The sequence below is a fragment of the Solanum verrucosum genome, unplaced genomic scaffold, assembly GCF_900185275.1.
Source record: "Solanum verrucosum unplaced genomic scaffold, falcon-dt-bn FXZP01000181.1, whole genome shotgun sequence".
NCBI classification, from domain to species: domain Eukaryota; kingdom Viridiplantae; phylum Streptophyta; class Magnoliopsida; order Solanales; family Solanaceae; genus Solanum; species Solanum verrucosum.
Window position 1 is genome coordinate 933,324 of NW_026020407.1, and position 15,802 is coordinate 949,125.

At 30.7% G+C, this 15,802-nt stretch overlaps 2 protein-coding genes and 2 pseudogenes across 2 annotated transcripts; all 4 read left to right on the plus strand.

Annotated features, from left to right (window-relative positions):
* Positions 1–429: 429 nt before the first annotated feature.
* On the plus strand, positions 430–744 carry LOC125840536 (SKP1-like protein 1A). The gene has a single exon (XM_049519510.1). It carries the CDS (start codon positions 430–432, stop codon positions 742–744), a length of 315 nt encoding a protein of 104 aa, XP_049375467.1.
* Positions 745–6,556: 5,812 nt separating this feature from the next.
* LOC125840534 (SKP1-like protein 1A) lies at positions 6,557–7,012 on the plus strand (annotated as a pseudogene).
* Positions 7,013–8,915: 1,903 nt separating this feature from the next.
* On the plus strand, positions 8,916–10,198 carry LOC125840535 (SKP1-like protein 1B; annotated as a pseudogene).
* A 740-nt stretch (positions 10,199–10,938) lies between these two features.
* Positions 10,939–12,629, plus strand: LOC125840550 (SKP1-like protein 11). Its single transcript, XM_049519522.1, has 3 exons — positions 10,939–11,009; positions 11,128–11,282; positions 12,184–12,629. The coding sequence occupies exons 1-3, from the start codon at positions 10,939–10,941 to the stop codon at positions 12,627–12,629; spliced, it is 672 nt and encodes a 223-aa protein (XP_049375479.1).
* The last annotated feature ends 3,173 nt before the right edge of the window (positions 12,630–15,802 follow it).

Sequence of the window (15,802 nt, forward strand, 5' to 3'; positions counted from 1 at the left end):
TTACATTATCATTCAAATGTTGTTTAAAGACTGAGTTGCCATCTTGGCTAAACTATTATTTCTTAAGTTATGCATGAGTTATATTTTCTTATGTTTAAGTCTTTCGTTTAGTTAAGTAAGCCAGGGCAAGGGTCCGGTTGGGGCCAGCAATGGTCTTCGAGTGCCAGTCCCGCCCAGGGTGTAGGCTCGGGGCGTGACAAGTGAAAACCTAATGCTCTATAAATTAAGCCCTTCAAACCTCTCAGACATTATAATCATTCAAATCTCCTTCCAATAATAATATGAACAAAAACAAATTAACGTCTCTTATTCAAATATATTTTTATCATCGTGTCTTCTTCAACAAAGCTCTTAACTTTTAAGACTTGCGATGGTAAAGTATTTGTACTCGACGAGGCGATAGTCGTAAGGTCACAAGCTATCAAGAATATGGTTGAAGATGATTGTGTTTCAAACGCTATTTCCCTACCTAATGTCCATAGCAAAACAATGACCAAAGTGATCGAATACTGGAAGAAACATTTGGAGGATGGCGTCTCCAAATACATGTTGATGGATTTTGACAAGGCTTTTGTGAATGTGCACCACTCGATTTTGCATGCTTTTATCTTAGCTGCTAATTTTCTTAACGATAAGGAGATATTGGATATGATATGTCAAGAAGTTGCCGATATGATTAAAGGAAAAACACCAGAAGAAATACGTAAAGAATTTGATATCAAGAATGATTTTACTCCAGAGTAAGAAGAGGAGATCTGTAAAGAGAATGATTGGGCTTTTGAATGATTTTATATTTATTTTCAATATCTGTTCTTTTTAATTTCAGAATTAAAATTGTCTAATTAGCTATATCTTATTTTATTTAGTTCTATCTTCTTATGTTCATTTTTATAGAATTTTTATTTGGTTTTTATTAATTTATAAATTTATAAATTATGTTGAAAAGAAATGTAACGACTTTCTTAGTCGTTTTATGAATTTTAATAATTATTTTTATATTAACATTTTTTTAGTAGCTTTTATAAACAATTTATGACATATAAGAATGAGTGACATGATTTTCAGATTTAATAAAGGATTATTTTGTTGATAATAATAGAAAATAAATAAATAAATAAAGAATTAAGGGAAAAAGCCCTAAACTGTTAAAGTCAGCAAAATGGGAAAAAGATAAACAAACGAACGGAAGAGGGTCAAAATTTCAGACGGGAATAAGGAAAAGAAAGGGAGAAAGAGGCGATAACCTATCTAGCCCTATCAACACGAGCACGGTTGGCTTCAGGTAAGGTTGATCTCACGTTTCATATTAGTATTAAGCATTAATAAATATAGAATGCAGAGTAATAGAATTTAGTTGAATTTAATATTGCAAAGTGAAGTGCAACTAATGTTGCTGGATCGTTCTTTTGATGTTTTGGGGAGGAAATTGTTTGATGTCATGATTGGCTAATAATGATTAATATTGAGGTATTGATTAAGTAATAATGGTGTCAGGATGAGATTGAAAAATATAGGGTGCATAGGTTCTATAATCAGTGAATTGATTTGCTTATTCGTAGCTTGACTGTGATATATTGGTATACGTAATTAAATATTAGGCGTATTATATTATATAAATTTTATCAGACTTATGATATTAGAGAAATTAGAACTTAACCCTAGGCTTGAAACTTGGAAAATATGATAATTGAAATGTTAAGTGACATCAAGATTTAGGAACTTGATTATAAACTTGGGTAAATTTTTGGGTCAAAGCTAAACACATAGTAATATGAGTGTTGTTAGTTTTGAAATCTTATTGTGTGTCATTTATTTGAATAGATTGCTTAGAGTTGGAAGTTCAACGAAAGGGGAAGACTCAAGTTTCAGAGTGAATTCTTGATTGATTGAGGCAAGTGGATTTCTAAACCCTTGTTTAAGTGTATGAAATTCGTGTATGTCCTTGTAATATGTGTTTGGGGGTAATGAAACGTGGTGATGGGTTGACTTGTCCACATTGATTAATTCTAATGATGAAAAAGGGGTAATAAAAGGCAATGTGATTAATTGTTTGTGTGTGATGTCTTGAGAATGGCTTGAAAGGCTTGTTGAATCATTGTTGATGTTGTATCATGATTGTGTTGTTGTGAATTGTGCAATGTTATGAAAATGGTCATCTCCTCATTATTTGTGTGAACATGTCATTTGCATTGTTCTGAGACATGATTGTGACAAGTGTTATGTGAATTGAGAAAGAATAAGAAATTAAAGAGGATGTACCATTTCGAGGGACATATCGCGCACCGCGATGGATACTATATTTCGAGGGACGTATCGTGCGCTGCAATGGATACTATATTTCGAGAAACGTATCGCGCGCCGCGATAGTTACTATTATTGAGGGTCGTATCGCGCACCGTGATGGATGCATGGATAGATATGTCCCCCATGGGTCCCGGACTGAGAGACATCGGGTGTGTATCACTAGGTCAGACATGGATCACTATACTTGACATTGCATTCCATTGCATTGCACATATTTATCATTAGTGAACTGGATATTGTGTTTTGTTGATCTTGTGAGTGCCTTTTTGTGGAACTTTGATTGGTGAATATTGAGCTTGTTGTTGAGGATATGTAATTATTAGAGTGTTGTTGTTGAGCTGTGTGCTATGTGAATTATGAACTGTTAGGTTGGGCCGGTTTTAAGCAGGTTGTAGTCGTGGAGATCGTAATTGATGAATATTGAGTTTGTTGTTGAGAATATGTGATTGTTAGAATGTTGTTGTTGAGATATGTGCTATGTGAATTGTGAATTGTTAGTTTGGGCCGATTTTATGCAGGTTGTAGTTGTGAAGGTTCAGTTGGGGTGTAAGGAGTACCCGTATTCTATCCCCTTAGCTTGTCTTTAGAGGTTTACTTGTTGAGTACCGCGTGGTTTGATACTCACCCTTGCTGCTACATTTTTTTTGTAGGTTACTATCCCGGACCTTTGTGATATATCCTCTTCTTTCTGAGGCTTCTTGGAGATTTGTGAGGTAGTGGTTTGTCAACTCAGCAGACCTTCTTACTTTTGTTTATGATCTTGTTCTACTCTAGAAACAATGTCATATGAGACTTGTATTTTTCTTTTGATTCAATTGTAATACTTTAGAGGCTTGTACACGTGACAACCAGATTTTGGGGGGTATTTTTGAGTTTATGATAAGAAAATTCCTCATTTTATTGTAATGGATGAGTTTTAGGTTGACTTGTCTTGGTGGGTTAAGACAAGTGCCATCACATATATTTTTGGGTCGTGACAAGAAATTAAAGCTATTTATATTAAATTTGAAAAAAAAACATTCATCCAAATGGTTAAAAGATGGATTTGATATCTCAAAAAGAAATATCTACATTTAATTTTTTAATAATTTTGAGTTATTTTCATTCAAAGCATATCCAATTGACTTGATATAAAGAAAAATTGTTGGAAGAATGTATAGAAAAAGCGCTATAGTCCGAGTGAGATCCTACTTGGCGCGAATTCAAATCAATTGAACTTTAATGCGGATATTAAACCCTGGATGAAGAAACTAAAAGATATTAATTGGAGGAACGTATATATGTATCATCTTTCATTTTGCGCAATTGCATTTTGCAAGGTGATAGTGGATGAGCATAAAATATTACAATAGAAGAAATCAATTGTTACAATTGTATGAAAAATACTAGTAATATTCCAAAATTTAGGGCAATATTTACTACAGCTTCTCAAGTAAATGTATTACTGACCAAATTCTTATTTAATTAAATGGCTAAATGTATATGTAATGTATCAATGTTTAATAAATACTGTAAGATTGTATATATGTATGATGAATAGCTATGCGTTAGATAAGTATAAATAATCACAAACACAGTTACATAATATTTATACATTATAACGCATCTTCCTCACGAGTTGAATTTTTTTGAATACCGACTAGCTTAAATCTCTTCTAAATAGTTGTAAATTATAGATATGAACAAATCTCAATGTTTCGATTCTTATAGTATATTATATATTCACTAGAAATGATCAATTTAAATTTACGGTAGATCAAATTTTAAAATTTGAGATTCAAAAGCTTTTAATGAATGATTTCTATGGACATCTGATTCAAGTCTCCACTAAACAATCCCAAAATTTAGATATTATTAGCTACTAACAATATTTATATTCTCTAAATATATTATTCACTCAAAATAATGTATAGTTGCGACGGTGTCAAATTTTATTTATTTAAACTTACCAAATTGCCCGAAGAAGATCCGAGTAGACATACACATAATCAGTAAATGATCAAATGGTCATTCTATTGTTTTAGTTTCTCGATTACTTTTATCGGAAATGTAGTCAGACAAAGCGATTTTAATAACTATCAGAAATGAGTTAAGAACTTTCCTTGTCACTTTAAATTATATCATTATCATGATTTAAGACAGAATAGGTAGATTTTAAAAAGCAAATTAATTAAACTTCAGAAAAGGAAAAATAATAAATTTTGGTCAATGTAATATTTAGCTTTCCATATTCCTACCACAACTTTAGAAAGTAATTAAAACCTAATTAATACACTATAAAAGACCAAGCTAGTCTCATGTATTGAAATCATTCATTCATAGAACTTTCTATTTTCTTTGTCGTGTCTTCAGAAAAGCTCATAACTTTCAAGACTACCAATGGTGAGGAATTCACACTCAATGATGTTGTAGTTGTGAGGTTAGAAGTCATCGAGAACATGGTACAAGACTTGAATTTTAATTATAATGTCATCCCCTTGTCTAATGTTAATGGCAAAACAATGACCAAAGTGGTTCAATATTGGAAGAAATTTTTGGAAGAAGGTGTTACGGAAGATCAGTTAAAGAGATTTGATCAGTATTTCTTGAAGATGAGCCAATCAGAATTAGTTGGTGTTCTCTTGGCTGCTAGGCTTTTTATGATAAGTAGTTGAAGGAGGTAATAATCCAAGAATTTGCCGATAGGATCAAAGGGAAAACAATAGAGGAAATACGTGAAGTATTTGGTATCGTGAATGATTATACTCCAGAGGAAGAGGAGGAGGTCCGTAGAGAGAATGCTTGGGCTTTTGAATGATTTTATAATATTTCAGTTATTTCCTTAGCTATATTCTAATTTTATTGTTATTTTATTTCTGTTAGTTTTATCTTCTGTTGTTCCTTTATGAAGAAATATTGCTCGGGTTTGAATGATTTATAAATTATGTTGGAAAGAAATTAAAGCTTGTTATCTTATTTGAGAAAAAAAATATTATCCTTTTAGCTACATTATTCACTCAAATCTCGTCTAAATAGTCCAAAATTATATATATATATATATGAGCAACTTTTGATGTTTTAATTCTTTTAATATATTGTATATTCCCTAGAAATGACTAATTTACATTTGCGACAAATTAAATTACAAATTTGAGGTTGGAGACATTTTAATGACAAATTTCAATAGATATATGACTCAAATAATTTAGATGACATGACCTTCTCCGTTACCCCATACAACTATGATTGGATGATAGAAAAATTAAATGGTTGAAATGGAATTATAGCAATGAAGCTAGCGGATGTGAAGAGGAGAAAAAAGGTTGGATTTACAGCAGTCTAATGTACATTAACAATTGAAGAAGTAAAGACAATTTTTTGTTAAAAATAGAATAAGAAATAAATAAAAATAAATTAAAAAATAATTGGCACATGGTAGGTAATAGTTGGTGTGTGTATGCACTTTCTTTATTATACGTGAGATTGACCGAAAACTGGGATATTTTTACCACATTTAAATTATTTAAGGGGGTACTAGGACTTTTGCAAAGTTCCAGTGCCTTTTAAAAAATGTGTTATAGTTGAATGAGGTAATGATGCATTTTCTCTCTAAATCATAAGACCTAGAGTAATCTCTCCACTTATATCATGCATGTTGGGAGGACAATTAACATACAAACAAAATAATAGGATGAACGTTACTTCCTCCGTCTCATATTAAATATTAGACTTTTCTCTTAACATGTCTTTTTTTAAAATCATGAATAAGAAGGTTAATTGGAAATAAATTAACGCTAGTTATATTATTTGAGAAAATCAGGTAGAGTCTTAATTTCCCTCTTGTTTAGGGTATAAAAAAGAAAACTTAGTGTAACCTTAAAGATGTGTCTACAGCTATTCAAACACCATTCTCCAAAGTTATAATACCTCCAGGTTTTACAAGAAGATACACAACAAAAGCTTTTTTGTACCTATCACCATGCGTCGTCCTATCTGTTACATATGTTTTGAGTGATAAAGATTAGATTTATCAAACACCCATTAACTCCAATTACAAGAAATTTTATGTTTTAAGAAATAGTCTCCATAAATATTCCCATGAACTTTTTTTCCTCGTTTTGACTTCCTACTTCAACTAGAGCAATGAAAACCTAATGCTCTATAAATTAAGCCCTTCAAACCTCTCAGACATTATAATCATTCAAATCTCCTATCAATAATATTCTGAACAAAAACAAATTAACATCTCTTATTCAAATATATTTTTATCATCATGTCTTCTTTATCAAAGTTGTTAATTCTAAAGACTTGCAATGGTAAAGTATTTGTACTGGACGAGACGATAGTCGTAAAGTCACAAGCTATTAAGAATATGGTTGAAGACGATTGTGTTTCAAACGTCATTCCCCTGCCTAATGTCCATAGCAAAACAATGACCAAAGTGATTGAATACTAGAAGAAACATTCGGAGGAAGGCGTCTCCAAAGACATGTTTATGGATTTTGACAAGGCTTTTGTGAAGGTGCACCACTCGATTTTGTACGATCTTTTCTTAGCTGCTAATTTTCTTAATGATAAGGAGATATTGGATATGATATGTCAGGAAGTTGCCGATAGGGTTAAAGGAACAACACCAGAAGAAATACGTAAAGAATTTGATATCAAGAATGATTTTACCCCAGAGGAAGAAGAAGATATCTATAAAGACAATGCTTGGGCTTTTGAATGATTTTATAACACTAGTGTTATTTTTTATTTCCCTTTTTTTTTCTAAATTTTGAATTAGAACTGTCTTGTTAGGTATACCCTATTTTATTTAGTTCTATCTTTTTTTGTTCCTTTTTATAGAATTGGTATTCGGTTTTTATTGATTTATAAATTTATAACTTATGTTGAAAAGAAATTAAAGCTATCTATATTAAATTTGGAATAAAAAATATTCATCCAAATGGTTGAAAGATGAATTTGATATCTCAAAAAGAAATATTTACATTTTTTTATTATTAATTTTGAGTTATTTTCGTTCAAAACATATCCAATTGACTTGAATGAAGAAAAATTGTTGGAAGAATGTACAGAAAAAGCGCCACAGTCCGAGTGAGGTCTTAATAGGCACAAATTCAAATTAATTTAACTTTCATGCGGATATTAAACAGAAGGTGAATTTTAAAAAATAAAATAAAATTGGAGGAACGTATTTATGTATCGTCATTCTTTTTGCACAATATATAGTGCATCTTGTAGGGTAATAATGGATGGGCTTAACATATTACAACAGAAGAAATCAATTATTACAATTGCTATGAAATTATACTTGTTGTACTCCAAATTTTAGGACAATATTTACTTCAATTTCTCAAGTAAATGTATCATTGACCAAAATTCTAATTAATTAAATGGTTGTATGTATATGTAATGTATCAATATTTTATAAATAGTGTAAGATTGTATATATGTATGATGTATAACTACATATTAAATATGTATAAATAATCACAAACACAATTATATAATATTTATACATTACAACACATCTTCCTCACGAGTTGAATTTTTTTCAATACCAACTAGCTCAAATCTCCTATAAATAGTCCTAAACTATAGATATAAGAATATTTCGATGTTTCAATTCTTTTAAAATATTATATATTCACTAGCAATGATCAATTTACATTTACGTCATATTAATTTTAAATTTTGAGGTTTGAAACGTTTTAATGAAAGATTTCAATGGACATCCGATTCAAATCTCCACCAAACAATCCTAAAATTTAGACATCACGAGCTCCTCTCCATATTTCTATTAGATATATAATTCACTCGAAATAATCCAACTGCGAAGATGTCGAATTTTATTATTTAAACTTACCCAAGTGTCCGGAGAAGATTTGAGTAGACACAAACATAATTAATAAATGATCAGATGGGCATTTCTATTGATTACTTAATGACCAGATAGAAATTCTCGATAATTAACTGTAAATCATGTTATTTTCTATTAGAACATTTAACCAATTGGTCATTCTACTTAATTATTCCAATTTACTATATCTAGTAATAACATATCATTTGAATTAAAATATAAAATAATGAAATTTGAATTGCAATACAATTTTTTTGTTGAAAGATAATATTTTATTACTTTTAAGTTTACACTTTCAAAAAGAATTAATTGTAAGAGTAAATGGGGAAAATGTAATCTATTTATCTCAATTAATTAGGACAATTATTTTTAATAATGTGGATAACTATATGGAACCGAGGGACTGGGGAGTACTAGATTAATTAATTATTTTAATTTTTCGATTACTTTTGTTGAAAATGTAGTCAACCACAACGATATGAGTGATCTTCCAATAGATGATTAAAGGACTAATGAATTCAGAACTTTCCCCGTAACTTTTAATTAAATTCATTATTCTAATAATCTGAGACAATTTATGTAGATTTTGCAAAGCAAATTTTTTAAACTTTAAAAAAGGAAAAATAATAACTTTTAATCTATGTAATATTTTACTTTCCATGTTCCGGTTACAATTTTGGAAAGTAATTAAAATCTAATGCACTATAAAGACCAAGCTAGCCTCATGTATTGAAATCATTCATTTATACCTCTCTCCATTTTCTTTATCATGTCTTCAGAAAAACTCATAACTCTCAAGACTAGAGATGGCGAGGAATTCAAACTCGATGAGTCTATAGTTATGAGGTCACAAATCATCAAAAACATAGTACAAGGCGTGGATTGTGCTTCTAACGTCATCCCCCTAACTAATGTTGATGGCAAAACTATTTGCAAAGTTGTATATTGGAAGAAACACTCGGAGGAAGGTGTATCAAAAGAAGTATTGATGGATTTTGACAAGAATTTCGTGAAGGTGGATCAGTAGGTTTTGTTTTATCTTCTCTTAACTGCTGATTTTCTTAACGATAAGGAGATGCTGGATGTAATGTGTCAAGAAGTTGCTGATAGAATCAAAGGTAAATCCCCAGAGGAAATATGTAAAGAATTTGGTATCAAGAATGACTTTATTCCATAGGAAGAAGAGGAGAACCGTAAAGAGAATGCTTGGTCTTTGAATGCTTTTATAACGCTAGTGTTATTTTCATTTTTGTTCTTTTTTTTTTTTAGAATTTGAACTGTTTAGTTAGCTATAGGTTATTTTATTTATTTCTATCTTTTGTTGTTCTTTTTTATAGAATTGTTGTTTGCTTTATTGATTTATAAATTTATAAATTATGTCGGAAAGAAACTAAAGTTGTTTACATTAAATTTGAAAAAGAAAACATTCATTCAAATGGTTGAGAGATGAATTTGATATCTCAACAAGAAATAACTTTAATTTTTTTAAAATATAAAATATTTATGTTACTAACACACACATTTGTGGCAGAAGAGTTGGACTGAGATATAAGGATTACTAAACAAAGAACACAAGCCATACGTTCACTTTATTAATTATCACTATTGTTAGACTTGAAAATGTCTAGGATCTATCAGACACGTCTCTCTACCTCTCAAAGATAGGGATAAAATCTACATACATCTTATCCTCTTCAACTCCACTTGTGGAATTAGTGTTGTTAGTCTTGAAAATAGCATTGAGGAAATAAGCTAGAGTCTTAATTACCCACTTATTTAGGGTAAAAAAAACTTGGTGGAAGCTTAAATATGTGTGTACAACTTTTCAAACACCATGGTTAGATATTACAGAAAAAATATTTTTTCTCCTAATTGAGATTTGGAAGAAAAAAAAAGGCTTCCTTTTCCTAATCTTACTCGGTCACATACATAGAGTTTAGGATTAAAAGGAAAACACCATAAGAAATACGTAAAGAATTTGTTATCAAGAATGATTTTACTCCAAAGGAAGAAGAGGAGATTCGTAAAGAGAATGCTTGGGCTTTTGAATGATTTTATAGTTATTTTCAAAAAAATTCCTTTTTTATATTAGAATTAAAATTGTCTAGTTAGCTATATCCTATTTTATTTTATTTGGTTTTATATTCTATTGTTCCTTTTTATAGAATTGCTTTTGATTTTGATTGATTTATAAATTATGTTGGAAAGAAATTAAAGTTATTTATACAAACTTAGGGGTCGTTTGGTAGGCCACATTAGAAGAAATGGATCATGTATTATGTAAGGTATAATTCAGTAATTAGTATTATGTTTGGTAGGAATTTCGGCCTATATATGTATAGTTAATCCATGGATTAGTTATACCTCCAGTATTTTAGGATGTATTACTAATACCTTCCATTTGGAGGTATTAGTAATACACATGATATAATACCATGTGATAAGTCTATGTAAAGACAAAAATATCCCTCAAATCATTTTAATTATTTTGTTTATTTTCTTGATGTTAGATTTATATTTGTACTAGTAAATTTATTTAAGTAAATTAACTTACAATTTATTTAGAGAGAGTTGTTTGTTACTAAATAAATCTAATACAAATCAATACAAATTTGAAATGTGAGTTGCTTATTTGTATATAAAATTTGTGATCTTAATTGAATATATATATATGTGTGTGTGTGTGTATGTGTGTGTATTTGTGTGGTTTTCTAATTATTTGTATTTTGAACAATTTAAAAAATTACATACATATTAAAACTACAACTTGCAATTTTTATGTGTAAATGTAGATGGTTTTTGGTTTTCAAAAAGCCATTCTCGGTGATGAGATTATTATCGTTGACGAAAAGATTGCAAACGTGTATACTGCCCCCTGATAGGACTGCAACCTAATTATGACTAAACTATATCAGTTGAAAAGTAGCTAGTCTCTGACAAAGGTGCTCTTGAGTTTGCTAAGCCATTTATATGCAATGAAGGTGGAACGGATTTCTCTCCAATCGCCTTTCGCCCGTACTCTCAGTACTCAGTAGCAGCTCCCGTATTCGCGATTCACGAGGGTTGAAAATGGATTTCGAACAATATGACAACAATAACTCGACATTCTCAAGTTCACCAATTGCATTGGGGACAAGTATATGTCAGTTCCATAGATCAAGGCTTTCAAGGACTCCTGAGTTGGTGATTTGTCACCACGCATTATGAACATAAAGTCCCAGGGTATGGAATCCCAGAAAGAGGCTGGCCCAACTTAAATGAGATATGATAGCTTATTTATGATCTAACATTCTTGCCAATACATTATCTTCATTTTACTTCAGAATGTAATCTCTAATGAAAAATATAGCTCCATGAGTAAAAGCTCCTGTCATGATGAATCCTGCAATATATTGGTGGTGGGTATATAATGCAACTTGAGTAGTAAAGTCTTGTGCTATAAATGCATAAGCAGGTAAAGAGTACATGTGTTGAGCTACCAAAGAAGTAATAACCCCTAAAGAAGCTAGAGCAAGGCCTAATTGAAAATGAAGCGAATTATTGATTGTGTCATAATGACCCTAATGTCCACCCCCCAATCGTCCCCCCGGAGGAATATACGATAAGGAGATATTGGATTTGATCTGAGTAAACATTGACATAATTAGTAAATGATCAAATGGTCATTCTGTTGTTTTAGTTTTTCAATTACTTTTGTTGGAAATATAGTCAAACATAACGATTTTAATAACTATCAGAAATGACAGGTCCTCTAATTGATAACTAAAATGATGAGTTTCGAACTTTCCTTGTAACTTTTAATTATATCATTATGCTAATAATCTATGACTGAATATGTAGATTTTGTAAAGTAAATTAATTGAACTTCAAAAAAGGAAAAATAATAAGTTTTGATCTATTTAATATTTTGCTTTCCATATTCCTACCACAACTTTGGAAAGTAATTAAAATCTAATACACTATAAAAGACCAAGCTAACCTCATGTATTGAAATCATAAATTCATAGATTTCTCCATTTTCTTTGTCATGTCTTCAGAAAAGCTCATAACTCTTAAAACTAGCGATGATGAGGAATTCAAACTCGACAAGTCTGTAGCTGTAAAGTCTGAAGTCATCAAGAATTTAGTACAAGACGTTGATTGTACTTCTAATGTCATCCCCTTGCTTAATGTTGATGGCAAAACAATGACAAAAGTGATTAAATATTGGAAGAAACATTCAGATGAAGGTGTTACGGAAGTTCAGTTAAAGAATTTTGATCAGGATTTCTTGAAGATGAGCCACTCAAAATTATTTCATGTTCACTTGGCTGCTAGATATCTTGATGATAAGCAGTTGGAGGAAGTAATAATCCAAGAATCTTTTGATAGGATCACAGGGAAAACACTAGAGGAAATACGTGAAGTATTTGATATCGTGAATGATTATACTCCAGAGGAAGAGGAGCAGGTTCATAGAGAGAATGCTTGGGCTTTTAAATGATTTTATAATATTTTCTGTTATTTCCTTAGCTATATCCTCTTTTTATTTTTATTTTATTTCTGTTAGTTCTATCCTCTGTTGCTCCTTATTGAAGAAATATTGTTCGATTTTGAATGATTTATAAATTATGTTGGAAAAAAATTAAAGCTAGTTGTATTATTCGAAAAAGAACATTCATTCAAATGGTGGAAAGATAAATTTGATATCTCAAAAAAAAGTATCTAAATTTATTCTTTCAATAAATTTGAGGTCTTTTCTTTCAAAGCATATCCAATAGACATGATATGTTTTCTTGATTTATTCCCATAATTTAAATTCTAGAAAGCCTCTTAACATAGATTTTTCCTTGAAGTTACACATAAAACAACAAATATGATTTTTGGTACTCAGAAATCCTCCTTTGAAAGACTATTAAAATTGCAAAACTAATATTGAAATTATCTAGCTAAAATTACACTTTCAGTTTATCTTTAGAAATACTATAAAGTATCTTCATATATTATAAGTATTTAAATAAAACAACAAAAATAGTAATAATAACGTAAGTTGGACTCTAAATTAATTATATGAAATTTCTTAATATTCTTACTTGATTTACCAAGACAATTAGCCCGACCATGAATTAAATTCATTTTCAACATCATTGAAGCAACATACCTATACCATTGAGCTCCTTTTAAGACAATTAATCCGAACATAATTTAATTTTTGATATTTCTCCATCCATCCAAATATAATAAGTTGATTGACTATGTTAAATACCTAATATATTTTAGACTACCTAGACAACTGAAATTTCGTAATTTTTGACGTCCAACTCAATTTCATATAATTAATTAGAACAAGATAGAAAAATCATGAAATTCCTTTTTAATACTATGTTATATGATTTAAATGTCATTTTAGAACTATACTGACTGTCAACATTCTAAAATTGATACTAATGTATGACAATTAATAAACTATGATTCAGGGTTCTAGTGTTGGAGCTTAAAAAAGATGAATGACTTGATTGACACAATAGTACATCTTGCAGGGAAATAATAGGTGGGCTAAATATATTACAATAGAAGAAATCAATTATTACTATTGCTATGAAGTAATTTGTGTAATATTCCAAATTTTAGTACAATATTTACTAGGGCTTCTCAAGTAAATATATCAACGGCCAAATTTTTATTAATTTAAATGGTCATATGTATATGTAATGTATCCATATTTTATAAATAATATATAATTGTTGGCATTTGTCTCAAAATTTATGCCGAAATGTCAAAAAGTGTTGATCTAAGCTTGGTATCAACAATACCTAAATAAAATAATCTCTTATTTTATAAATTTACCAGCACTCAACATATTTATATCAAATTAATAAATTATACGGAAAAGAGCCAAAAATATTCTTAGACTATTCGAAATACTTTGAATATACGCATTCATCTATTTGGCTAAAAAACCCTCAGTCAGCCTTTTTCACCTATTTTTTTTCCTTAAAACTTAATCAATTTTTTTAAAGTCATTATTATTACTATTATTTATTATGTGGCATCTTTCTATATGATCAAATTAAATCTTCTGTCACGCCTCGAGCCTACACCCTAGGCGGGACTGGCACTCGAGAACCATTGTTGGCCCCAAACGAACCTTTGGCCTGACTTACTTACTCAACAAAAGACTCTAAGCATTACTACAATGATCAAATGCATTTCTACTCAACTGTTTAATAAAATAACTTAGAACTTTTAAAGTCAAACATTCAACTTGGCCAAAGTGGCAACTCAAGTCTTAACATATGACAATGAAAACGAAAAGACTAAAGAACTAACATTTGGCTGTCTATCTATGAAGCCTCTAAACAACTGAGATGGATGTCGGGACAAGACCCACGACATTCTAATGAACTAAAATGATAAAGTAATGAAAAGGGGGGATCCTCCGAAAGCAATGAGGCTCACCAACAACTCTGAAAGCTCAACTCGGATTCAATGATGCGTTGGATGATGATCCTGGTTACCTGTGTTTGCATCATGAGAAGATGCAGGCCAAATGACATTAGTACATTGAATGTACGAGTATGCAAGGGGAATTCTAAAACAAGACATAAGCTTGAAAGGAACACTTACCTTGGCTTTTACTCAACTCAAATGCAAATAAAACAACAATAATGGTGTAGTTTATACAAAGCATTTAAAACAGTAGGTAGCAACTCAATTTGTTAAAGAAATGCAATAACAACTTGGTTTACATATAAAGTAATATAATACTGTGAGAGTTTCTCTAACCGACAACCATCCACTATGACCTAAGTGATGATATATCGTCTCGCCCATGCTGCCAGACTGTCCTATACTTTGCCGTCATATAGAACGCCTCAAATAAGTGGATCCACTAGTCTATGCTAAAAAGCACTAAGGAATCATCTAAAAAGTATGATCCTTTCTACCCATGATGGCTACATGGTTTATGGAGACTTGAGTTATTATGAACTCGCGTCCCCATATCGGTGCTCAATACTACTCCCAAAATATACTCAGCTCATATGTTTTAAAAACAAAACTCTTTCTGTTTGAGATAATTACTCAAAACTAGCTTAAAAGCTCTCTTGGAAATCGGTGTTTCCTTTCTTGCTCAAATGTGAAAACATTTTAACTCTTGGGAATACTTAGTTCCCGTATAATCTTTGAAGAAATGAACTTTACTCTTACTCTTTACTCAACTCAAACTTAAGTCTTAAAACAAAGTTAAAACGTTTGCAAAAGACTTTTGAAATGACTCTAAGAATTCTCTAGACTTGCTCTTAACTTTCCTTGAATTGAATTTATGGATTCAAGGATTGTGATTTGTGATAGGAAGATCTCATGATGTTTAGGAGTGTTTTTAGATAGTTAAACATGAGAAACGATCAAGAAATCACTTCTGGAAACTAGTCCGCGGCAGAGATGCATTTAAATATTTGGTCGCAAAATAAATTTTGAGGCAGAACGGTCCGTGACCGCTCCGCGATGCGAGGAAGAATTTTCCCATCCTAAGGAACAGGTCCACGTCGACCTGGAACTCAGATTCTCCCGATTTTTCCTTCTTCGTTTTCCAGTCCCAATTCGCCTAAACTCAGTTCTTTTTTCCAAATTCTCTTTAGATTCAGATACCCAGTAAATGTACCTAAGAACCTAACT

What these genes read in the sequence shown, in the direction of transcription:
- LOC125840536 (XM_049519510.1), top strand. Translation starts at nt 430, where the DNA reads ATGGTTGAAGATGATTGTGTTTCAAACGCTATTTCCCTACCTAATGTC.
- LOC125840550 (XM_049519522.1), top strand. Translation starts at nt 10,939, where the DNA reads ATGGTTTTTGGTTTTCAAAAAGCCATTCTCGGTGATGAGATTATTATC. An exon ending in GACGAAAAGATTGCAAACGT is followed by an intron (nt 11,010 to 11,127) that starts GTATACTGCCCC and finishes TATGCAATGAAG; the next exon opens with GTGGAACGGATTTCTCTCCA. An exon ending in ACCAATTGCATTGGGGACAA is followed by an intron (nt 11,283 to 12,183) that starts GTATATGTCAGT and finishes TCATGTCTTCAG; the next exon opens with AAAAGCTCATAACTCTTAAA.